Source organism: Camelus ferus, chromosome 3 (assembly GCF_009834535.1).
Source record: "Camelus ferus isolate YT-003-E chromosome 3, BCGSAC_Cfer_1.0, whole genome shotgun sequence".
Lineage (NCBI taxonomy): Eukaryota > Metazoa > Chordata > Mammalia > Artiodactyla > Camelidae > Camelus > Camelus ferus.
In genome coordinates this window covers 98,727,810-98,747,565 of record NC_045698.1, presented here as the reverse complement: position 1 = coordinate 98,747,565, position 19,756 = coordinate 98,727,810, and the positions used below count along the sequence as shown (strand labels likewise).

At 44.2% G+C, this 19,756-nt stretch overlaps 1 protein-coding gene across 6 annotated transcripts in view; it reads right to left on the bottom strand.

Moving 5' to 3' along the window:
* LOC102508199 (protocadherin gamma-C4) overlaps positions 1 to 19,756 on the bottom strand; it is a 175,705-nt gene that overhangs the window by 131,878 nt on the left and 24,071 nt on the right. The window contains exon 1 of one of the 6 annotated variants that reach the window (XM_032476967.1): positions 16,982 to 19,545. The exons of 2 other annotated variants lie outside the window; for them this stretch is intronic. In XM_032476967.1, the coding sequence (XP_032332858.1) occupies positions 16,982 to 19,390 (2,409 nt within the window). In that variant the 5' untranslated portion in view covers positions 19,391 to 19,545. Of the gene's footprint in view, positions 1 to 3,389; positions 6,073 to 7,675; positions 10,326 to 12,143; positions 14,896 to 16,981; positions 19,546 to 19,756 lie in introns of those variants that run through there. 3 more of the 6 variants (XM_032476958.1, XM_032476954.1, XM_032476956.1) reach the window with 3 other exon arrangements.

The window sequence follows — 19,756 nt, the reverse complement described above, 5'->3', positions numbered from 1 at the left end:
ATGGTATTTTTTTTCTCTTTCTTGCTTACTTCACTTAGTATGATGATCTTCAGGTCCATCCATGTTGCTGCAAATGGCATTATTTTATTCTCTTTTATGGCTGAGTAGTATTCCATTGTAAATATATATACCACAACTTCTTTATTCAGTCATCTGTCAATGAACATTTAGGTTGCTTCCAGGTCTTGTCTATTGTAAATAGCGCTGCTATGAACATTGGGTGCATGTATCTTTTTGAATTAGAGTTTCCTCCAGATATACACCCAGGAGTGGGATTGCTGGATCGTATGGCAAGTCTGTTTTTAGTCTCTTGAGGACTCTCCATACTGTTTTCCATAAGCGCTACACCAAACTACATTTCCGCCAACAGTGTAAGAGGTTTTCCTTTTCTCCAAATGTCTCCAGCATTTATCATTTGTGGACTTTTAAATGATGTCCATTCTGACTGGTGTGAGGTGATACTTCATTGTAGTCTTGATCCAATTGTCTAGTTTTAATTACATGACTATAATTTTAAAACTATTCCACTAATTTAATTTTTCCATGCTACATTACCATTGTCTTTAATTGTACTGTTTCTTATCAAGTAGCTTAGCAATGGTGAGTTACTTGGATTTTGGTGGTGAAGTATGAATCCTCATAAAGATATATCTCAAAGAAAGTCATCTATGTTTTCCACTTTTCCTTGATCCCCTGCTTACATCTGATCCTCTTGAGTCTATTATTGACACTCTTCCCTTGCCAATATGCATGCCAATTTCTGTTTCTGATAGACATCAAAGAGTTTTTTTTTTTAATGGAGGTACTGGGGATTGAACCCAGGATCTTGTGCATGCTAAGCATGTGCTCTACCACTTAGCTACCCTCCACCCCCTGCCTCTTAGAGTTTTAACTCCATTTTCAAACTAGAAATCTTCATTGAGAAATTGTTTCTTAACCTGCATAATATATTGTCATTCAAAAACTTGGAAGCTGTGGAACAATGCTGAATTCATCTTATAGTAGAATAACACTAGAGCATCTTAAACTGCTCATTTATCCAGGATTCTAGACAGAAACTCATTGGCCTTTCTACTTTATACAAATGTAAAAAACACTACTGACTTAACACTTTGCTCCAAAATATTACTAAGTGCCTTTTTTTAAACTACTGTGTGAACACTTCAGTTATTGGTAAAGGAAAGCTATCTTTTCACAACATATATGAAACAAAAGATTCAAATATTTAAGAGTATATCATATATAGCATATATATTTACAGTGCATATATCAAGCATTTTATTACATAAAGTTTATTATGTAAAGTTTATTGAAGTCTATAGAGGTATAGAAGGTATTTTTCCTATTGCATGAAAAAGTTAACCCAGAACGCATACCCAAAACTACACAGTAATCTTTTCTTTAAAAAATAATGGAAAAGTGAGTTTTCACATAGGAGTGAATGATATCAGTATCTATCATACAGATTCTCCTGTTACTCTTTGGATGAATTCACTATTCAGTGAGTCTGCACACTTTATGTTGAGGTCAGAGTTGCCCATATATAAATATAATTAGATCCCTTTCAAATAAATTTCTAAAACATCAAGTGGTCCTAAGTTCCCAAATGTATCAATAACCCTTTCATGTGGTTGAGAAATGCAGCCTACTATCCCATTAAAAATATTTTATTGCCATTTCCCCACTTATTCATACTTCGCAGCTGATGCTCAAGTTGTTGAAAGTACAAAATTTGAAAGACTGAAAAATCTTTTTAAAAGAAGGATCTGAAAATCATCTTTAGTAAATTATATGTAAAAATGAATAGGGTACATGGTTATTACATTACACAACACATATTCATGAAATTTGAGACCCACAGACCAGCATTTAATAAGAAAAATCTATTAATTTAAGATGAGCATAATTTTTTAAATAATTTGAGAAATAACATAGAATTTCAAAACCATTTTTAAGTTGTGTCAGTGAAAATTCAATTAACTATCAAGTTAAGAAGACAAAGGGGAATTTTATTTGAGCCAAACAGGATTATAACCTGGGAGGCAGCTTCAGAAAGCTCTGAGAACTGTTCTGCCTGTTAGAAGTTGAAGGCACAGTCACGTACATTTTGAGACAAAAGGTTGTACATCAAAATGATATATTGATATTTTGCATAAAGTTCACCATGGATATATAGTCCAAGTAAGCACACAGAAAATGAGCAGCAAGTCACCATGACCCCCTACCTAGTTGGGAAAGAACACTATTCTTTTAAGAAGTTACATTGCTAGCATCAGAAGAAAGAAAAGATATTGATTCAAAGATAGGTAACAGTTTAGCTGTAAACAGTCCAGAGGGAATTCCCATCTTTGAGGAGCTCTGGTTAATGTGTAATGCAGATGTGCACTGCACATTAGGGAGGGAGGGAGGAGACCCAAACAAACAGAAAGATAGTTTTATCTTTAATTTTTCTTGTCCTGCCTTAAATATAAATTTCATTTCACCAATTGATTTTCCAAATACAAATTTTTAACTCTTGCAATAAAGCAGAATTGTACCTACACTTGCAGAAATGCAAGCATTCAAGAAGATACTGATTCTGAAAAGTTAAGGAGTTATGTGTAACCAGAAGATGACAAGTGTATGGCATATTCGTAGTTAATGAGTGAAGCAGTATCTAATTATTTGAAGATTTTAAATTGCATCACAGAATTTATTCTAAGGCTACATCTCACTGATTTCTTCTCTAAACAAATACGCATGTACAATAATTAGATGGTTGAACCCAAACTTTCCAGACTACAGAATGCTACAGACATTATCATTACTATAAATTTAATCTGTTCTCCTGATATTGATCACGCAGAAATTTTCTATACTCTTCCACTGATTTATGCAAGTGCTGTAAATTATTTACTATCTTTATGAAAACAGCAGGTTTTCTAAACAGCAGGTTTACTAAAATACCAATGCTGCACAATATTTTTTCTGAAACATATTTGCTATTGGTGTTCAAGCAAGTAGTCAAAAGAGAACATTACATCTAATAATTTGGACTAGTCAAACAACTCTTCTATTAACGTAACAGTTCTAGTATAAGAAAGTCTTTGGGTAAAGTGATTATGTATAATCACCTTCCTTTAAAATACTTCTTTCACTTAAGTCTATGGATATCAGCTAGAGTTTCTAAAATAACCACGTATTATAGAAAAAAAGGCATTAAGCCCAAAAGATAATTTGAAAACAAATGGAGAAAGTAACAATTATCATATTAAATCAAGTTTATCTGTAAATAAAGCAAATAACGATTCACCGTTCAAGCAATTGACCGATTTTGAATGTGGCAGAAAAATGATGGAAACAAGTGAAAAAAATGCTCCAAACATCCGCAGTGAAAAAAGAAAACTCACCTGAACAACTCCTAGCTCTTCTTCCTTTGCGTTTATCTTCTCAGATATCAGGAGAGGCTCGCTTTTCTCGCAGCTCTCCTGGCTGATGAGCGTGTCCGCGTAGTTGGGCTGCGGGAAGATCACGTGACTCTTCCGCGAGTCCGCGGTGAGCGACACCTCGTGGGAATAGGTCTGCAGGAAAGCCCGCACCCCGTCCACGCCCACAAACTGAGAGGCAGCCACGCCTGCCAAACGGCCTTTCGAAGCCTGGAACACGCGAGACGTGTGCCAGCGCCTCAGCCTGAGGGCCAGCAACGCAATGACAAAGGCCAGGAAGACGCAGGAGACCGCGGCCACCGCCACCACCAGGTAAAGCGTCAGGCCCGAGTCGTCACGGTTGGCGGAGGGTTCGAGGCTGTCCAAGTCAGCCAGGACGTCTGGGATGCTGTCAGCCACGGCCACCGTGAGTGTGACAGTGGCAGAGAGAGGGGGCTGCCCATGGTCCTGCACCGCCACCACCAGGCTCTGCTTGAGCGCATCTCTGTCCAGCAGGGCCCGCGCTGTGCGCACCTCGCCCGTGTGCAGCCCCACCGCGAAGAGCCCTGGCTCGCTGGCCTTGAGCAGGCGGTAGGACAGCCAGGCGTTCTGGCCTGAGTCTCTGTCCACCGCCACCACCTTGGTCACCAGGTAGCCAGGCTCTGCGGAGCGGGGTGCCAACTCCACACCCGTGGAACCGTCAGTGGGGAGGGCCGGATACAGGATTTCGGGAGCATTGTCATTCTGGTCCATCACGAAGAGGATCAGAGACACGTTGTTGCTAAGTGGAGGGTCTCCATTGTCGCTGGCCATCACCCACAGCTGCAGTTCTCTAACCTGCTCATAGTCAAAAGAGCGGAGGGCATACAGGACTCCGGTGTCGGAATTGATGGAAACATAAGATGATAGAGGGGTTCCCTGAAATTTGTCCTCAGCCAGAGAGTAAGTGACCTGGGCATTGTTGCCACTGTCGGGGTCGTGCGCGTTCACAGAGAAGATCGAGATGCCTCTGGGGTTGTTTTCTGGGATGTAGGTGTAGTATGAAGTGTGAGGGAAAATGGGAGGGTTGTCATTGATGTCTGCCACTTTCAGGAAGATGTGGTTTTCTGTAGACAAAGGTGGGTTTCCACAGTCAGTGACAGTTACTGTGATGTTATATTCTGAGATCTCTTCTCTATCCAGGGTTCTCGTTGTCAGTAAGTGGTAATAATTATCAACTGACTTTTCCAATTTAAAGGGCAAGTTCTTGGGAATAGAACATGCAATCTCTCCATTCTCTCCAGAATCACCATCATGCACACTGAACAGCGCAATTATGGTTCCAGGAATACAGTCTTCAGAGACAGAACTGGCAAGAGAGGTGAGGATCACTTCAGGCACATTGTCATTCACATCCTGTACTGTGATCAGTACCTTAGCGCTGGCAAGAAGAGCACCTCCATCCTGAGCTTCCACTTCTATGAGATAGAATCTGGATTCTTCATAATCCAGTGATTGCACAGTTGAGATTTCACCGAGGTTGGAATCAAGTTGGAAAGTCTCTGAAATTTTGTCTTCTTCATTGCGAAAAGAGTAGGTCAATTTCCCATTTATTCCTTCATCTGGATCCGTGGCGGTTAGTGTGAGCAGCCGAGTGCCGACAGGTGTATTCTCTGGAACACTCACTCTGTATTCGGATTGAGTGAACAGAGGAGCATTATCGTTTGCGTCGAGGACCATCACGCGGATGCGCGTGGTACCAGAGAGTACAGGGTCTCCGCCGTCTAAAGCTGTGAGTAGAAGGTCGTGAACAGCTACTTTCTCGCGGTCCAAGGGCTGTTCCAGCACTAGCTCTGGATATTTTTGTCCATCTGTTGCGCTTTTCTCATCCAGAGAGAAGTGCATATTGGAGCTGAGCTGGTAATTCTGGAGGGAGTTCACACCCACATCCGCATCTCGAGCGAAGGGAAGTACTAACCGCGTTCCCATAGCCGCATTTTCATTAACCTTTACTTTTACTTCCTCATCTCGGAAACGAGGGAAGTTATCATTAATATCGATTATTTCTACTTCTACTCCATAGATTTTCATTTTATTCTCAACCAAGATATTAAAACTCACCAGACACTGCGCGCTTTGCGCGCAGAGTTCCTCCCGGTCTATCCTCCCCGCGGTGACCAAGCTGCCGCTTCGCGGGTTCAGAGCAAAGAGCTGCGTCCTACCTCTGGAGACGATGCGGACTCCCCGATTCGTCAGCTCGCGGGACTCCAGCCCGAGATCCTTGGCGATGTTGCCTACGAAAGAGCCTTTGTCCAGCTCCTCTGGCACCGAGTAGCGGATCTGCCCGGCCCCGGCCTCCGACAGCGTCCCCAGAAGCATGAAGAGCAGGAACTGCTCTCTGCAGCCCCAACCCCTCAGTGGATCCGCCATTGCCTCGCTCCGACCAGTTTTCTCTTCGCCCTGATTCCAGTCTGCTGTTTCCTTATTTCTCTAAAGTCAAAGGAAACACAGTCCCTTGTGGAAATGGGAGAGGGGCGCGGGTGGGCGGCTTTTCCCAGGAGCTTATCTGGTCCGCGGAGCTTGTTTAGTGCGGAAGGAGCTGAGAGTCTGGTCGCATCAGCGGCAGCTTCTTTTCCACTTTAGTGAACAGCGACGCTCAGAGTCCTAACCAGTTACTACACCAATTCTGTTTCCATTTCATAAATGTTTAACTATATTTTATTTCTAATAACTGTATCTTTAATATATTACCATGTGACATTGTTTATATTTAATTAAGATTTAATTTTCAAATAGTAGAAGACTTCTGTAAGCTTTTGAGATTAATATAATTATTAGATTCTTTTTTACGTCTTCAGAAAAGTTTTATTTAATGTGCCATTGAGCCTGTCCTTTATTTACCTCTTATCTATATTGAGTCCATTTAATCAGGACATTAAAATTCTTTTGTAGGTTTTAAGATTTCATCTTTTTATTAGGATATATTTATGAAAACATGCCCTTTTGTACATAAAAAATGCCAAGGAAACAAGCCTAGCTTTCAATAGACTTTTGCAAAAAGGACTGTTGAATTATGCAAATTGTATTAGCTATCATATGCAGAAAAATAAAGGGGACTTTTAAAAAACTTTTTGTTACTTGTGAGATCTTCAAGAAAGTTTCAAGATTTTCACACTAAGAATATGGCAGCTACATCATATGAAACTGAGAGTTTGAGTTGGATCAACCATGCATTAGTTATATTTTCCTATTACCATGTATAAATTAGAGTTAGATGTTTTACACTTACAGCCACCTGGGGGAAATCAGCATAGTGACTGTGGCAGAAAGGGCTTTAGTTCATCACCCATGCAGAAAAACAAGTCCAGATACTTATCAACCAGCAGGCAGTGAGTGACCTTTCTATGTTGACAGATATTTAATGTTATCACCTTTATATAGCAACAGAAAAAGAAATACCTCATGACTGAAAAATGGACATTTCAGAGCATCCATTACATGAGAGAAGCAATTTTTACTTAATGATACCTCAACAGGAAGAGAAAGAAAATGAAGCTATTTTAACCTATTTTTAGAAAATTCAAAAAATAGTTTTAAGTAAACAAGGTGAGAATAATTTGCATAAGTTTCCTCAATGTACAATTTTTCACAAGAACAATTTGTTATTGTGAATGAGAGAAAAATTTCTCCCATTTATTAAACATACTTCTAATAGCAGACACTGCAGACCTCAAACTGTGCACAACCTTTTATAATAGATCTGGGATCCCAAGACACTTAGCCTGTAAAGACACTTTAGAGTTCTGGTTTTCATGTCAGTCCTACATGTACTCTGCTGTTGACAGGCCATGACACCGGGTAAAATCCTTCCTTTCTTTGGTTCCTAGTTACCCCAAACTAATGAGATGAGGAGATCTCTTTCACTCTTAAGTACGACAATTCTAAGAGAAACTGAAAGTAAAATTAATAAAACTAATATAAAGACCCTGAAGGAGAAAGGAATAGCTTATGGTCTCAACAGTAATAAACTTCCAGAGGAAGGAATGTGAAAAGATAAGGAAGAAGAAATATCTTATGTAAAAACGCTTGTACTTATGGATAAATAAATCTCACTATCAGATAGAAAACCTATGTCAAAGATTTGGTTAGATAAAATTAAGATGCTTAACACAGAAAACTGCCTAAATTCTACCCACAAGACAATAAAACATGAATTGGAGACCTCTACCAAAGTGATTTGTTAAGAAACATTGAAACCCAAGGTAAAATAAGTGAATTCAATTAAAGCTCACCTTTAAAATAGTATCTGAGGTAAATGTGACCCCAGCGTCTCCATGATTAGTACTTGGCACCCAAGAGGTATCTTCGCAGAGGAGATCCCGAGGGGGAACCACTTCTGGGGTCACGTTGAGAAAATTAAATTCTGTCTTAGCTGATTGTGAGGCAACGCACAGATTGTAAGAATAGGGCAATGTTCCCTCACTGTAACTGGGCAGAACCCCAGGTCCAGACTTGGAACCGAGACCAGGCTTAAAGCAGCCCCAGGCAGTGGAGCTGGAGGAGCGCCGCAGGTGTAGGGCGACCGCTAGAATCACCGCAAGGAGGAAGAGCACGGAGATTAAGGCCAAGGCCACTACCAGGTAAAACTGCAGCTCACCTTGGGGGTCAGAGGGCTCTGGGCGGTCACTGAGGTCAGGCAGCGCCTCCTGCAGGCTGTCCGCGAACACCAGGAGCAGCGTGGCGGTGGCCGAGAGGGGCGGCTGTCCCCCATCGCGCACTGCGACCAGCAGGCGCTGGCGGGCCGCGTCCCTGTCGCCCAAGGCCCGCGCCGTGCGCACCTCGCCCGTGCGCAGCCCCAGGCTGAAGAGCCCGGGCTCGCTGGCCTGCAGCACGTGGTAGGACAGCCAGGCGTTGTGCCCAGAGTCGGCGTCCACCGCCACCACCTTGGTGACCAGGTAGCCGGGCTGCGCGGCGCGCGGCACCGTGTCGAAGAGCGCAGAGCCGTCGGGCCCCAGCGCCGGGTACAGCACCCGCGGCGCGTTGTCGTTGCGGTCGCCCACCAGCACGCGCAGGCTCACGTTGGCGCTGAGCGCGGGCGAGCCGTGGTCGCGGGCCTGCAGCGTCAGCTCGAAGGCGCGCAGCTGCTCGTGGTCGAAGGCGCGCTGCGCGAACAGCACGCCGCTCTGCGCGCTCACGGACACGTAGGACGACAGCGCGCGCGGCTCCAGGTCGCTGGCCACGATGGAGTAGGAGACGTGGCCGTTGGGCCCCAGGTCAGGGTCAGAGGCGCTGACTTGGGCGATGGAGGCTCCAGGAGGGTTGTTTTCTGCCACGTGGACGACGTAGGAGGCCTGGTGGAAAACCGGAGCGTTGTCGTTTACATCTGCGATGTGCAGCGTGATGCTTTTATTAGATGAGAGGGGCGGCCTACCTCTGTCGGTGGCCATTATAGTGACGTTGTATTCTGAAATCTCCTCTCGGTCCAGCGCCCTGTCTGTCACTAGCTTGTAATAGTTCTTCGAGTAAGATTTCAGCATAAACTCGGTCTTTCCCAATATTTGGCAGTAAACTTCTCCATTTTCTCCAGAGTCTCTATCTCTCGTTTTTATCAAGGCGATCACTGTTCCTGGTGGTGAATTCTCTGGTAGGGGAGTAAATACTGAAGTCACAATAACTTCAGGTGTACAATCGTTCTCATCGAGAATTTCGACTTGGACACTGCAATGGGCTGCTAGGTCTCCAGAATCTTTTGCTTCTATACCGAGAGTGTAACTATTAGCAATTTCAAAATCAAAATCATCCTTTGTCGTGATTTCTCCTGTTCTTTTGTCTAAGTTAAAAAATTGTTCCACTTGTTCATCCACATTATGAAAGGAGTAGGTGATCTCAGCATTTCCGCCCTCATCCTGGTCAGTGGCTGTCACTCGAAGTACTGAAAAGCCCCGGGGCACGCCCTCCCGCAGGCTGACCCTGTACACATCCTGGGTGAACACTGGGGGATTATCGTTCGCATCTGTGACTTGGATTTGGATCTGAGTGGTGCCACTTTGGGGTGGGTCCCCACCGTCCACAGCTGTCAGGACCAGCTGATGAAAATTCTGCTCTTCTCTGTCCAGGGAATGTTTTAAAATCAACTCGGGATATTTACGTCCATCTGGAGTCTGTTTCTCTGTGAGATCAAAGTACTCATTGTCATTAAGGTGATATCTTTGTAGTGAATTAGGACCAGCATCCGAATCCAGCGCCGGATCTAGCGGAAATGTTTTACCTGGCTTAGTAGATTCTACAATTTTTAAATTAATCTTACTCTGTTTGAATAGTGGAGTGTTGTCATTTATATCTTGCACTATTACTGCTACATGGAAAATACTTAGTGGGTTTTCAGCAACAGTATCAAAATCCAAAATGCACAGAAGCTTCTTCCCACAAATTTGCTCTCGGTCTATCCTCTCACTCACAAGTAAGTCACCACTCTCAGGATTTACAGTGAAATATTCCTTCTCCGCGCTAATCCTTAGCCTCCGAGCCGGCAAGTCCCTAATACTAAGCCCCAGATCCTTGGCGAGGTGTCCTACCACCGAATTCTTGGCCAGCTCCTCGGGAATTGAATAGCGAATTTCCTCCGGGAGAGCCCCGCGGAACAAAGACAGTAGGAAGGGCAACAATACCTGCGGCCACAGTGCTGGGCTGTTCCTCTCCGCGCTTGGCTTCATCCTCTGTTCTTGGTCTCCCTTCATTGCTGCTCTGCTCCTTGGACGGGAGGAGAAATAAGCTGTCCGTGGATGGCAAAATCCGGGGTCAGATCACTTTTCCTGATTTTGTTTTCTGTATCCAAACCTGTACTGGCCTCTTCTGAGTGGCTTGTTTAAGCAGGAAGTTACCCTCCAATGTGCCTCTCATTATCTTCTCTCCCTTCTTTTGACCTACAGCGACGCCCAGAGGTTTTTTCGGGAAACTGCAGTAATGTCTTCTAAATGTTTTGCAAAGGACTGTTTTTTCCTTCTTTTTTTTGATTTATAAAGAGTATTTATTTGTTTTTAAGTAGGTATACATTTATACAGTTTCAAATTGAAAAGGTACATATTGTGTATTCTATAGGTTCTCCCTCTCTGCTTTCAACAACACATTTCTCCCAGGAGAAATTAGTGTTACATTTACTGTGGGTATGTTTTGTATGGTTCAGCAGGTTTTTATAAATGTTCTCCCCCAGTTTTACACACAACTGGAAGCATACGATATACCATGTTCTGCATCTTGCTTTTTTCACTCATTATATCTTGAAGATAATTTTCTATCAGTACATAAAGAGATTTCCCACTTATTGCTTATAGCTATGCAGCAGCCCTGTGTATGGTTGCATAATAATTTATTTAACCAGAAATATTATTTTTTAAAGAAACCCAGTGCCTACTCTAACAAAAATATATTTCCATGTGATATTTGGTTATAAATTATCTACTGCTGTCCTAGGAATTTAAAATAGATGTATCACTCTGATTCTGGAATGTATACCTAATGCCAGCATCCAAATATGTCCATCACAGTTTCAGGACAATTGATAATCCCAAATTATATTTTAGATAATCTCAGATATGATTTGTCTCCCAATAGTCATTTATTATTTCCTCTTACCTCTCCCATTGCCAGCTAGTTGTATCATACCACATTCTTGTCTTATTCTATGTATTGCACCAAAATTTCTTATGAAGGTAAAAGCATTTACAAACTCAAACTCCTTAAGTTGAACTGAGGCATAGTCCACAATTTATTGCTATGGTTTCCAGATATCCAAAGGTCACCAACTTGCATAGTCCTAGACAGTCATAAATATTTTCCCCAAATCAGATCATCCCAGAGTCAAACAGTGACAGAGATACCTGAGAGCAATTTGAGGGAACAGGGATGAGACCTACTAAGTAGCATAAATCATATTAGTTGGGAATCACAGTCACCCAACCTTTATTAGAGGCTCCCATGATGAAAAAGGAGAGATTTTTTAAAGTTACATTTTCCTTAGAAATCTAAAAGGGTCTTACAGTGGTTCCATCATAGGTAATTTAGAAATTATTAAAATTACTCCTGCAACCTACTAAATATAAATGAAAAAAATGGGCAATATTTTTGGTAATCTCAGAAGCACACCAAAGGGATCACACATAGTCACTGCTGGTGCATCTTACAAACTCCAACAACACAATATTTGAAATATACCAATCCAATTGAGATACTATCTCTGTTAAAGTTGTGTCTAAAAGTTAAACATATTCCCCAATATTTATAAATTGCTACTTGGTCATAATGGAAAATACTTGTTCCAAAGGAAAGAGAACTTCAGGTAAAGTAAATTAGGGTGTAAAAAGAATTTCAACATACCCAATCCAGATCCAACAAAAACTTCATAACGGAGAATGTGTTAATATGAATTTATACAATTGCCTCCTATTTCATAGTTCTAACTCTATTCTTTCAGTAATGCCTAAAGGAAATGGCTTTAAAGAAGATGGCTAGAAGTATAAAATTAAGACATTGCTACTGAAACTATAACTGAATGAGGATTACAAAGGATAACTAATAAACAAATAACTTTCAGGTGTAGTAACGGTTATTGGTCATTATTGATCATTATCGTCTGCCTCTCCACTTTAAAGCAACACAACACTAAAAATAGAAGTGCCTTTATTTGACTTATTATGTATCATATAATTGGAGACATTTATGCAGCTCTCTGCCTACGTTTCAGTGTGTCAAGTTTTGACTCACCTGATGAAGACTGGGGCCTCCTTTTGTTTCAAGTAAATCTTGGGGTATCAGAAGAGGCTCACTTTTCTCACAGCTCTCCTGGCTGATGAGCGTGTCCGCATAGTTGGGCTGCGGGAAGATCACGTGACTCTTCCGCGAATCCGCGGTGAGCGACACCTCGTGGGAATAGGTCTGCAGGAAAGCCCGCACCCCGTCCACGCCCACAAACTGAGAACCCGGCACGTCGGCCAACCCCCTGCCCAAAGCCTGGAGCATACGTGACGAGTGCCAGCGACGCAGTCTGAGAGCTAGTAGAACGATGACAAAAGCAAGGAAGACGCAGGAGACTGCAGCCACCGCCACCACCAGGTACAGCGTCAGGTCCGAGGTGTCAGGGTCCCCTGAGGGCTTGAGGCTGCCCAGATCAGTCAGTACATCAGGGATGCTGTCAGCCACGGCCACCGTGAGTGTGACAGTGGCAGAGAGAGGGGGCTGGCCGTGGTCTTGGACCGCCACCACCAAGCTCTGCTTGAGCGCATCTCTGTCCAGCAGGGCCCGCGCTGTGCGCACCTCGCCCGTGTGCAGCCCCACCGTGAAGAGCCCTGGCTCGCTGGCCTTGAGCAGGCGGTAGGACAGCCAGGCGTTCTGGCCTGAGTCTCTGTCCACCGCCACCACCTTGGTCACCAGGTAGCCGGGCTCTGCGGAGCGGGGTGCCAACTCCACACCGGTGGACCCGTCAGTGGGGAGGGCAGGGTAAAGAATCTCAGGTGTGTTGTCATTCTGGTCCATCACAAAGAGGGTCAGAGACACGTTGCTGCTGAGTGGAGGGTTCCCACTGTCACTGGCTGTCACCAGTAGCTGCAGGTCTCTAACCTGCTCATAGTCAAAGGAGCGCAGGGCATACAATACACCGGTATCAGAGTTGATGGAGACATAGGAGGAGAGAGGTGCCCCCTGCAGTGTGTCCTCAGCCAGAGAGTAGGTGACCCTTGAATTCTCATTACTGTCAGGATCGTGGGCAATCACAGAGAAGATGGAGGCTCCCGTGGGGTTGTTTTCCAGAATGTAGGCAGAGTAGGAAGCATGCGGGAAGACAGGCGGGTTGTCATTGATGTCTGTCACTTTCAGGGAGATACGCGTTTCTGTAGACAATGGTGGAGTTCCATGGTCAGTGGCAGTTATTGTGATGTTATATTCTGAGACCTCTTCCCTATCCAGAGTTCTGTGTGTCAACAACCGATGATAATTTCCAAAGGTCTTTTCAAGTGTGAATGGCAGATTATCTGGAATAGAACATGTGACAAGGCCATTCTCTCCTGAATCACTGTCAAGCACATTGAAAAGTGCAATTACCGTGCCTGGGGAAGAAGTTTCTTGGATAGAGCTGATCAGAGATGTAACTGTGACTTCTGGAGCATTGTCATTTACATCCAGAATTGTCACCAGTACCTTACTTCTGGCTCGGAGACCAGGCCCATCGTGGGCTTCTACATCTATATCATAGAATCCAGAGTCCTCATAATCCAAATCCCCCAGTATTGTTATATCCCCAGTCAGAGAATTCAACTGGAACAGCTGGGATATTTTATCTCTTACTTTCCGGAAAGAATATGTCACTTCTCCATTGGCTCCTTCATCTGGATCAGTGGCTTTTACGGTGAGTAGCCAGGAGCCCACTGGCACGTTCTCCCGCACACTCACGTGGTACTCGGGCTGAGTGAATACGGGAGCATTGTCGTTAGTGTCCACAAGTGTTACTTGAATTCTGGCAGTGCCAGAGTGAGCCTGGTCGCCTCCGTCGAAGGCGGTGAGAACGAGGTGGTGAACGGCCTCTTCCTCGCGGTCCAGGGTGCGCTCCAACACCAGCTCAGGGTACTTAATTCCGTCTACTCCACTTTGCACATCCAAGGAGAAGTGAACATTCGAGCTGAGCTGGTAACCCTGAAGGGAGTTTATCCCTATATCCGGGTCAAAAGCTTCAGGAAGGGGAAATCTTGTCCCAGGATTTTCACTTTCAGCGACTTTTATTTCCCTTTGTTCCATCCCAAAGTTGGGCGCGTTATCATTAACATCGATTATTTCCACTTCTACTCCAAAAATCTTCACTTTGTCCTCTAGGAGAATCTCCAGGTTTACTACACACTTTGGAGATCTGTCACAGAGCTCCTCTCGGTCTATCCTGCCCTCGGTGACCAAGCTACCGCTTCGCGGGTGCAGAGCAAAGAGCTGCGTCCTACCTCTGGAGACGATGCGGACTCCGCGCTCCGCCAGCTCCCAGGGTTGCAGCCCTAGGTCTTTGGCGATGTTGCCCACGAAGGAGCCTTTCTCCAGCTCCTCAAGCACCGAGTAGCGGATCTGTTCGGCCCGGATTGTCCACAGGACCCCCAAGAGAACGCAGATCCCGATCAGCCGGCTGCAGTCTGCGCGATGAGGAGGAGCCGCCATTATAGCCCCGCGGCGGAATAGCTTGCGCTCCGGTGTTCCCTTGGTGGAGGCCTGAGGATCTCCAGGATCTTCGGGGTCAAAGATAATGTCTTTCACCGTTGGATGTTGGAGTTCTCGGGGTCCAGTCTGAAGCTTTCTAAAGCCTCAGAGCCAGTGCTTTGTTATGCAGAAATCTTGTGGTTCGGATTAAATTCCTGATTCTTTTTTTCCCCCGATTGGTGAACAGCGACACTCAGAGTCCTAACCTGTTATTGCAATCTATTCTTGGTAAATAAACCATCACTTGTGTACACATTTCTTTTCCCTATTCTGTTTTCCCCAAATAATAGAGGTCCAAACCTGATGTTTTATTTGCAATGAAAATCCAGAAATTATCTAAAGCTTCCTGTACAATGAGCCTTATAATTTTTTTTTCAGAGACAAGTGTTTTTTGGTAAGAATTTTTCCTACCTCTTTTAAGTTTTTGCATTATTTTTTTCTCATAGCCCAATTTCAATACAGTGTATTGTATAACGGACATATTTATCCCTCCCAGGAGCAAGGCTATACTTGAAGAATGAAAGAATAGATGAAAGACAATGTCCAGGAAGTTAGAGGTCGGGAGTCCCGTCACAACCTAGGCAGAAAAAAGTTTTCTCACATGGATTGGCCCTTTAGAATCTGTGGCAACTTTTCAATTCCCTTGTAAGAAAATATCTACTGTTTGAGAGTTAGTCTCCTGTGCAGATGGACTTGGCAAAATGTGGTAATAGGTTTGGGAAGGCCATTTGCTCATTAATCTTATTTAAGAAGATTTTAGGCCACAAGTTATATCTGTGATTATCATGTTCACAGTGAGTCCTCAAACTCTAGAACAGCACCTTTCATAGAGTATCCACTGAAATAATTTTCAGTGTTTAATGAATGCAGCAGCAAAGCCTAAAACAATGGGTGAATAACTGATCCTAAAAATAAAAAAGTTGAGAAGACAGAAAAGGTAAACTGAAGCACTGCAAAGAGCAGACAAGGTTTCAGTGATCCTTTCCACATTAGGACACATCCATAAAGTATTGTTTTACTACTATTTATAAGTTTGCCTTAGTTGCAATGTTAGAAATAACCAGTACAAGGAATTATTTCAGTAACTATCTGTATATTATCATTGCATTTTTCAAAGTTTTCTTATTCATGACTAGAGTAATTTACTAATCTGAGAAAACTTGAGATAAAGCAGCAAGTACCCGTTCTCTATATTATTACTCATATAATTAGTTTCTAGAAATCACTCATAAAGTTTGACCAGACAAAAAAGAATCCATTAACCATTCAGTTTTTAAATTCTCAGACTTTGAAGAGTAGATTAGAGGTATTTTTCACAATCCTTAAAGGACTCACAAACTGCTGGGAATTGGGAAGTAAAATAAAATGTTTTGAAAAACTGACTCACTTCTCAGAAATCTAGTCCCAAGAAATATGGAAAAGGTTCCATATACAAAAATGTTCATTATATTTTCCCAAAAAACATTCATTACATTCCTTATTATAATAGTGACAAAGTAGAAAGGGTATAAAATCAATTATTTTAAAATGGTCAAGAAAACTAGTCTTTTTTTTTTCTTTCTCCTCTCCCCTCAGCCCTTGGCAAACACTAACCTTTATTCTGTCACTATGCATCTGTAATAGGATGTATGTATTCTGGGTGTTTCACACAAATGCAGTCACATAATATGAAGCATTTTGTGTCTGCCTTCATAATGTTTCCATCAATGTTGTTGCATGTATCAGACCTTCATGCCTTTTTTTGGATGAACAATAGTCCATTATATGGACACACCAAATTTTGTTTATCCATCCATTCATTGACAGCCATTGAGGTTGAAGAAAACTATTCTTGACAGATTATGAAGTGGTAATAAAGACCCAAAATTAGTCATTCAAATGTAAAACCTGGCAGTCTTTGCTACCTGTGATAAGGCAAAACAGAATGAAGAGACTTAATCATTGGAAAGCTATATTTAAAATGCACATCACGGAAAAAGATAAACAACTAGAATGTATTTGATGAAGATGAACAGAAACTTTAACTTAGGCAGAAACAACTCAATACAGTTATAAAGAGTAAAACTTGAAAAAAAAGAGTATTACACATCAACTAAGTAATATTGCCCTATAACTAAGGGTGGTGACATAAAAGAAAATGCTGTCTTTAGCAAGATTGGTTAACCATACAGAAATGCCAACAGTACCAACTATGAAATAGTAATTAGATAACTGCCAAGACTACTGAGCAATCAAGGAACCAATCCCCAACAATCCAATACACCTCCCTCTCCCACTACCATCACTAGAAAAACGAACAAGGACCAAAACTAATCATGCACTATTGAGAATAAAACACAGTAGTATAAAATTTAAGTAAGTCTGCAAAAACTCACGTGATAAGGAAAAGAGGAATCATAAGCGATTTGGGAGTCTTCATTACTGGCACATACATCCATAGAAGGATCTTCATCTAGGAGATCCTTTGGAGGACCCGTTTCCGGGGCCACGTTGTGAAAATTAAATTTGGTATTTGCTGAATGTGAGGCAACGCACAGATTGTAGGAATAGGGCAATGTTCCCTCATAGTTGCAGGAAACCCTCGGTCCAGACTTGGAACCGAGACCAGGCTTAAAGCAGCTCCAGACAGCAGGGAAGGAGCGTCGCAGGCGCAGTGCGATCATCAGAATCACCGCGAGGAGGAAGAGCACGGAGATCAAGGCCAAGGCCACCACCAAGTAAAACTGAAGCTCAGCCTGGGGGTCAGAGGGCTCTGGGCGGTCACTGAGGTCAGGCAGCGCCTCCTGCAGGCTGTCCGCGAACACCAGGAGCAGCGTGGCGGTGGCCGAGAGGGGCGGCTGTCCCCCATCGCGCACTGCGACCAGCAGGCGCTGGCGGGCCGCGTCCCTGTCGCCCAAGGCCCGCGCCGTGCGCACCTCGCCCGTGCGCAGCCCCAGGCTGAAGAGCCCGGGCTCGCTGGCCTGCAGCACGTGGTAGGACAGCCAGGCGTTGTGCCCAGAGTCGGCGTCCACCGCCACCACCTTGGTGACCAGGTAGCCGGGCTGCGCGGCGCGCGGCACCGTGTCGAAGAGCGCAGAGCCGTCGGGCCCCAGCGCCGGGTACAGCACCCGCGGCGCGTTGTCGTTGCGGTCGCCCACCAGCACGCGCAGGCTCACGTTGGCGAGGAGCGCGGGCGAGCCGTGGTCGCGGGCCTGCAGCGTCAGCTCGAAGGCGCGCAGCTGCTCGTGGTCGAAGGCGCGCTGCGCGAACAGCACGCCGCTCTGCGCGCTCACGGACACGTAGGACGACAGCGCGCGCGGCTCCAGGTCGCTGGCCACGATGGAGTAGGAGACGTGGCCGTTGGGCCCCAGGTCAGGGTCAGAGGCGCTGACTTGGGCGATGGAGGCTCCAGGAGGGTTGTTTTCTGCCACGTGGACGACGTAGGAGGCCTGGTGGAAAACCGGAGCGTTGTCATTGACGTCGCCAATGTGTAGGGTGACGCTCGTACTAGATGATAGGGGAGGTTTGCCCTTGTCGGTTGCTGTGATGGTGACATTGTACTCTGCTCTGTGCTCCCGGTCTAGGGCACCGTCAATCACCAGCTTGTAATAATTCTTGGAGGTGGATTCTAATTTGAAGGGGACTTCTTCTTGAATATAGCATGTCACCAGGCCATTTTGCCCAGAATCCTGGTCTCGCACTTTAATGAGTGCTATTACGGTTCCAAGGTCTGAGTCCTCAGGAATCTGGCTAGAGAGGGACACGAATGTCACCTCTGGGGCATTGTCATTCTCATCAACAATTTCAATGTGAACATTACAGTGAGCTGTGTGTACCCCTCCATCCTTGGCTTCTATACCCAACGTATATATGCTTGTCTCTTCAAAGTCCAAGGTACCATTGGTTGTGATTTCACCAGTATTTGGATTGAGAATGAAGAGGAGGCTGGTACTTGTTGGGGCATTGAGGAAGGCATAGGTGATTTCTGCATTAATGCCCTCATCCTGGTCAGTGGCCATTACCTGCAGCACGGAAGTTCCCCGGGACACATTTTCTTGGAGGCTAACCCTGTATGTGTCCTGACTGAACACTGGAGCATTATCATTGGCATCGGTAACCTGTATCCGGATCTGGGTAGTGCCGCTTAGAGGAGGGTCCCCACCATCCACAGCAGTTAGGGTTAAGTGGTGATAGTTCTGCTGTTCTCTGTCCAGAGGTTTTTCCAGCAGTAATTCTGGGTATTTACTTCCATCGGGACTTTCCTTCGTTGACAGAGAGAAGTAATCATTGGGGTTGATGGTATATATCTTCAGTGAGTTACTTTTTACATCTGCATCTTGTGCAGAATCCAGAGGGAATTTTACCCCTGGTAAGGCTGACTCACAGATTTCCAAGTCAATGCCTTTTGCAATGAACCATGGTGCATTGTCGTTAATGTCTTGAATTGCAACAATCACATGGAAAATATTCATTGGGTTTTCAGTGACCATTTCAAATTCTAGTGCACACTCTGATTTCCTCCCACAAATCTTCTCTCGATCTATCCTACCATTCACTAACAAATCCCCACTCTCTGTACTCACGTTGAAAAAATCCTCTGCACTAATCCGCAGTTTTCGAGCTGGCAACTCCTTGACGCTAAGCCTCAGATCCTTGGCCAGGTTCCCCACCCTTGAGCCCTTGGCCAGCTCCTCTGGAATAGAGTACTGGATCTGCTGAGAGATGGCCCCACACAACAAAGACAGCACGAAGAGAAAGAGTACCTGAGTTTTCATTGTTTCAGCTTTTCTGAAGCTCCTTAGCATTTCTTGAATTCTCTGGAAAGCTGATCTTCAAGATGTCTCTGGGATGTTTAAAAAATCAATGACAGCACCCTGGACTTCTGTGATTTGAGGGTAGGACTTGACTGTTAGGCGCTTTAGGGTGCACAGGAGCCGAGTCTGCGTTCTGATATGCACAGGACAGGACAAGGCAGAAAAACACTGCCCGTTTCTTCTGCAGAACTGAGAACCCTTATCTTCCCTCTGGTCAACAGCGGCGCCCAGAGGTTTTCTGGGAAAACTGCATATAGCCCAACAATTTCTCAAAGTATAAGCTCTTGAATCTATATATCTTGTCTTTTTACTTGTTGGAAAGAACAAACTATTCAAACTTACCATTTAGTTTGATAT